The sequence below is a fragment of the Mizuhopecten yessoensis genome, unplaced genomic scaffold, assembly GCF_002113885.1.
Source record: "Mizuhopecten yessoensis strain PY_sf001 unplaced genomic scaffold, ASM211388v2 scaffold10589, whole genome shotgun sequence".
NCBI classification, from domain to species: Eukaryota; Metazoa; Mollusca; class Bivalvia; order Pectinida; family Pectinidae; genus Mizuhopecten; species Mizuhopecten yessoensis.
The window spans coordinates 458871-464692 of record NW_018408622.1 but is presented as its reverse complement, the minus strand read 5'-3'; the positions used below and the strand labels follow the sequence as shown (position 1 = coordinate 464692).

General features: G+C 34.4%; 1 protein-coding gene across 3 annotated transcripts in view; it reads right to left on the bottom strand.

Moving 5' to 3' along the window:
• LOC110461180 (autophagy-related protein 9A-like) overlaps window positions 1-5574 on the bottom strand; it is a 21197-nt gene extending 15623 nt beyond the window's left edge. The window contains exons 1-6 of one of the 3 annotated variants that reach the window (XM_021514528.1): window positions 5399-5574; window positions 4257-4415; window positions 3320-3428; window positions 2560-2703; window positions 1713-1848; window positions 453-555 (exon numbers count right to left, since the gene is read on the bottom strand). In XM_021514528.1, the coding sequence (XP_021370203.1) occupies window positions 453-555; window positions 1713-1848; window positions 2560-2703; window positions 3320-3428; window positions 4257-4377 (613 nt within the window). In that variant the 5' untranslated portion in view covers window positions 4378-4415; window positions 5399-5574. Of the gene's footprint in view, window positions 1-452; window positions 556-1712; window positions 1849-2559; window positions 2704-3319; window positions 3429-4256; window positions 4416-5069; window positions 5095-5232; window positions 5351-5398 lie in introns of those variants that run through there. The other 2 variants (XM_021514529.1, XM_021514530.1) reach the window with 2 other exon arrangements.
• Between the last annotated feature and the right edge of the window lie 248 nt (window positions 5575-5822).

Below are 5822 nucleotides of genomic sequence, written 5' to 3'. Positions count from 1 at the left end.
TTTTTTTTATGTTTTATGAATAAACACGATGTTTTGGAAATATTTATCAAAAGAAATTTATACTATGTTGCGAATTACAATTTCGAGATAACCTTCTTTTATTTACGAACTTATGTCTTTGATGCTGAAATTGACAACTTTATAAAAATACATTTTCACTGAAATTATGAAATCTGGGTGTCGGAAAGGTGTAAAATAATTCTTCGGAAAAGAAAAAAACAGTAGTTGAGCTAGATAAGAAATTATACGGGGGCAGGCTCCTATGGAGAATTAACATTACTGGAAACAGGCCCTTTGCAGAGACTCCCCATTTGATGTTGTCTGTTCATCTCTTTGAATAATTAAGGACTAAGGTCTAAGGTCTAAATATACAGCAGTTAGAAAAAAAGTGCTAAAATAGTTCCCATTCCTTCTGTACCCCAGTCGATGTTGTAGCTGTCACAATGACTTACCCAACTCTGTGAGTTCCTGTTTGTGAATACACATCTGTTGTTCCTTCTGCACCTCCAACAGACATCTCTGTACCTCATGCCACGTCATGTTAGGTAATTCAGCCTGCAGGAACAAAATAACCAAACTCAATGTATTGTATTGTTGATACAGTGAAACCTGTTTAATCTGACCCTTGCATATTCAAATATCCTGCATAATCCAGCATGATGCTGTTATCATATTTCTAACAAAAGCTTTCAAATAAAACCAGAGTATTCAGACATCCTGTACAATATGACTCCTGAGTGATCTGCCATCATGTCTAATCCGACCCCTTGGTATTCTGACATCCTGAACAATCTGACCCCTGAGTATTCCAACTTAGTGTATACCTTAATATAATGCTATAATCCTATTCTGAAATATATTAAATAAGACCTGTATATTCTGACATCCTGTACAATCTGACATCATGACTAATATGACCCCTAGGTATTGTGGCTTCCTGTATAATCCAATGTTATGCTATGATCTTATTCTGAAAGTTATTTAAAAAGACCTGTGCACTCTGACATCAAGTACAATCTGATTTCGGAATGTTCTGACACTGTACAACTATTCATGTGTATTATACCCACACAAATTGTACACTCAAACCTGTAACATTGTCACCATTATTGGTGATGATCTAAAGTTGATTTTAAATCAATTTTAAACAATCGGTTTCATAGTCTGACATAAAGAATGTCACAACTCAATTATGGCAAAATGAAACATTACTATATAGCTATGTGGTGTTATGAACAGTGAATACAGAGGTATTGAATCTGTGAGCTTACTGCACAGATGTTTAGGGCAAGATGTAAAGGAGTAGGTTTTCATATATTTAAGTCATGATATTAAATGAGCAGATCTTTGCGTACTTACTGCAGAGATATTGAGGGCATAGATGTAAGAGCAGATTTCTGTACTTACTGCAGAGATATTGAGGGCATGGATGTAAAAGAAGCAGATTTCTGTACATATTGCAGAGATATTGAGGGCATGGATGTAAAAGGAGCAGATTTCTGTACTTACTGCAGATATATTGATGCCAATGGATGTAAAAGGAGCAGATTTCTGTACATATTGCAGAGATATTGAGGGCATGGATGTAAAAGGAGCAGATTTCTGTACTTACATAGAGATATTGAGGGCATGGATGTAATAGGAACAGATTTCTGTACTTACATAGAGATATTGGGGGCATGGATGTAAAAGGAGCAGATTTCTGTACTTACTGCAGAGATATTGAGGGCATGGATGTAAAAGGAACGGATCTCTGTGTATTTGACGATGCTGTAGATGACCTTGATAAGGCGGAATGTCCAGAACACCAGGGCCACCAAGAGAGACAGCACAATGCCAAAGTCAAACCTGAAACACAATTTTGTAACATTTAATGCAATACATGTACATGATATGCCTTGATAACTTGGTCCTCATTATTGTTGCTAGGATTGGTTTTAGTTAACAGTGTTTGAGTTACCCATGTTTAATATTCCTGTAGCCATGTTAACATGAGAGTGGTGTCATTAAACATACAACGTGGAACACTCAGACAGTAGTGTAAAACATATCAGCTGAGCTAAACGAAACTCTAAATATTACACTATATACTCAGATAACACCACTACCACCTAATGTAACACTGTACTAGGCATCAGGTTACATGTATCTTGGCAAGATGCAAATTATTGGGAATTTGCTCAAAACAAATACCCCACATTTCAGTTTTTGCTTTTACTTTTGCCAAGCAACATGAATATATTAAATCATATATTGAAACAGTTGTAGTATATTTTAACTTTGTCACCTGGAAAATGAAGCAAAACTTACAAGGTGGATAATTTAGGAACTTCTATCTAAATTCAGCTGGATTCCATGCTACCTACACTGTACTTGGAAATATTTGTCCTTAAGACAATGTATTCAAGCCAGGGTTCATAAAACATACACATCTTAACACTGGGTAAGTTACCAAGGAGAGAATTCACAGGAATATTCTATTAAATACAATAAACTTGTCATAGATCTAAATCTGCATTGTCACCTGGTCAACCATTAACTGGTGACGGAAATACTTACTCTGCAAGACACTGGTCAAATGGTCGGATGGCCTCAGGAATCGTGACCTTGTGATTGGTTATGTTAGGTCCATTGGCGAACAAGACCTCGTATCGGACACAGGACGCCAAGAAGGTAGAGAACCACACCACAAACACAAATTGTCTGTAAGTCATAAAAAACCCATCATTATTGGGTAGGTATAGCTCAAAAGGTAATAATATAAATGTATCCATATCAACCATGAACAAAAGATTAATTGTTGTCATAGAAATATAGAAATATTAGCATCTTACAATACCCCAGAGCATTGAGATCATTACGTTGAAAAATGCCCTCTTTAGCTAGGCTATCTGGTGAAATAGGATATGACAAATGTTTCCAAAAATCTGTTAAATATACTAACATAGATGTAATACTGTCAAGTATGTATGGATATCATTCTTGCAAATCATTAGAATACAGTCTTCTTCTCCCGAAAACTGCGACAGAACTCATAGGTATGAGTGCAATCATCACAATCAGGTTCTTGGAAGTGGTATTTATGAAATAAGACATTTTTATAAAGATTTGTTTGGAAATGAAAATGATAAATCGCAACAAATGTAGGTTCAAGAATGCAGTATTTGTAATACAGATAATAATATAGATTCAATGTGGTGAGATATTGAAAGAAAGTATGTTGCTTGACAAGTTGTAAATAATGAGTTATTCATATAATTAACAAACAGCTTAGAAAACACATGTAAAATTGATTAAGATAGATTGTCTGATAACATACATGAGTTGTAGTATGTCCTCCACCACCATACAGACATAGCCTCCTCTTTGATGGAAGTTATACACCCTTGCAAAAAAGTCATCTAGATTCTCTATGTGGTTCCAGCGAGCTAAAACAGTAAAAGTTTTTAATAAGAACGATGTGTTATCTGAAATGTTGAATCTCAAGATGCTTCTGCATGCTCAATAAAAGAGAGAAGATTGAACCCATATATTCTTTTTACAATTTTTGTCTTTTACTCATTTACCCCTGAAGTTTCATAATGAACTATTCCAACCTTAGAATTGGAAGAGTTCAAATGGGTTTTTAGGGGTGAATGAGTTAAATAAATCAAAATACACGAATTTATATTATTATATGTAATTAAGGATGTACAATTTCCCATTTAATGGAATAGCCAATAGGCATACTTTGAAAACATTTACAAGGCCAAGTTATATTTCATAATAGTAAATATGAACACATATTCAAAGTTATCAGAAACATACATTTTCTAGCCCAGGCTTACATCAACCATCTATTATTAAGTATTTTACAATCAAATAGAGAATTGTTATTTCATTTATTTCAACATTCATTTAACCTGGTTAACATATCATCATCAAGACATTTACTTACATTATGCTTGTATCAGTGATTATGTTTTTTACCAAAATTCCCTGTATACAATTGATCATAAAATATTTTACAGGCAACATTTTTTTCCAAACACGTAAATTAACGCTTAAGGTAATTATGTAAATATATCAGTAGATAATTTTCAACAAATCAGGCTGGCCTGTTCTCCCTGTCTTTTAATTATATATAATTATGTCAATAAATAAATAGGACAGTGCACAATTTGAAATATTTTTTTTTATAAAATTGTTGGTAGATTTGTATTTCACTAATTAGTCAAATGAATTTTAGGATGTGATGGCAGTTGTATTGTGCTTACAGCTCTCTGGAACTACATGAATCATGAAATTTGTATCATGGATTGGAATCTCATTATCGTCTGTATCCTCCTCTTCGTCGTAAGACGCCAACGATTGGTACTGAGTCTCATACTCTGCCATGGTGGTTACATTCTGACTTCACTATGTACAATTATAACCTGAAATTAAATGAATTAAAGATTTTAGTCCCAAATCAATCAATAAAAGTTCAAACAAAATTATGCCAACAATAAAAATTGACCTACAGATAAACCAATTTCAGGAGAAATCCTGGAATTTGAGAGCAATGGGCCATTTTCAATCATTTTAGTCAATATCAAAACTAGGAGGGGCCATGTATCCTATGTAAAATTAAAGGAAAATTGGAACATGGAGGGGTCATGATCAGCTTCAATTTAGAGGGGTCAATGGCCCCCTCCAGGATTATCCCTGAATTTAGATACAGTGTTTACAATGTAGACTATATACATGTATAGTTAGCCAGCTGTTTAAGAATTTTGAAGTTTACAAACAGCTAAATTAAAGTACATTTTAAACATAATAAAAAGGATAAAAGATACTCAATACCAAAAGTTTGACGATCCATTCTTGTGCCAATACATTATGAAATATATTTTGTACAAAAAGTTCTAGTGTATAAGCTTACAATATTAATTAGAAATCACACCAACAAAATGATAAATACAGATATTGAGTAAAAGGCATCTAAAAGTTTTGTGAAATAACCGTTAAGACTCGAGTGAGAATTAATATTCATTAACGATGTTATTTTAATATTTAAAGCACGTGAATTTGACCAAATGACACAATACATGATTTAAGGATCAAAGCAGTTTTAGTCCCATCCTCAAGTCAATGGACTGCTGAAGCATAACACGTTAAGGACGGTAAACAAACAGACGATGATTCATCGTCTGAAACATAATTTAACACCAAGGTTAAGAACTCTCGCCAATATGAACATTTTAAGGTTACCAGTCTGTAAAAGGACCATGGCTACAGTGGTATCGTCTCGTCATCGAGATATACGTAATGCCCAAAAATGGATATTTATCTGACCTCATGAAGATCTGCCCTCAGCTGACGAAGTCAAACAGACGATACAATATTTTGAAGTTATTGAAGGACAACACATTTTTACCTTTCATGACGAAGTAATCACATTGTAACAGTTGAAATTTGCAGCACGCTTCTTACATTTTTGTAATTATCGAACCACTGCGTCCTATTTCAACAGATTTTGTTAAGTTTACTTTCTTTCTCAAAATGAAAACAAAAATATTGCTATTAAAGTTATCTCTTCCGTGCGTTTGAATGCTAAAGCAGTATAAACGGCGAATAGATAAGCGTCGGAGCAACATAGAACAAATTGTTTATTATACTAACTTGGCGGAATTTCCCGAGTTTCTCCGGAGATAGACGATTGGTACCGTATTTAATCTGCAGCGCTTGTTTTTCCCCCGTACGCCGACTGAACACTGACTTCCGTCAGTGAGATGAAACCCGTAAGGGCGGATTCATGTAGGCGCGAAACCCGTCATCCATCCATCCATTTTTTCCCCGTG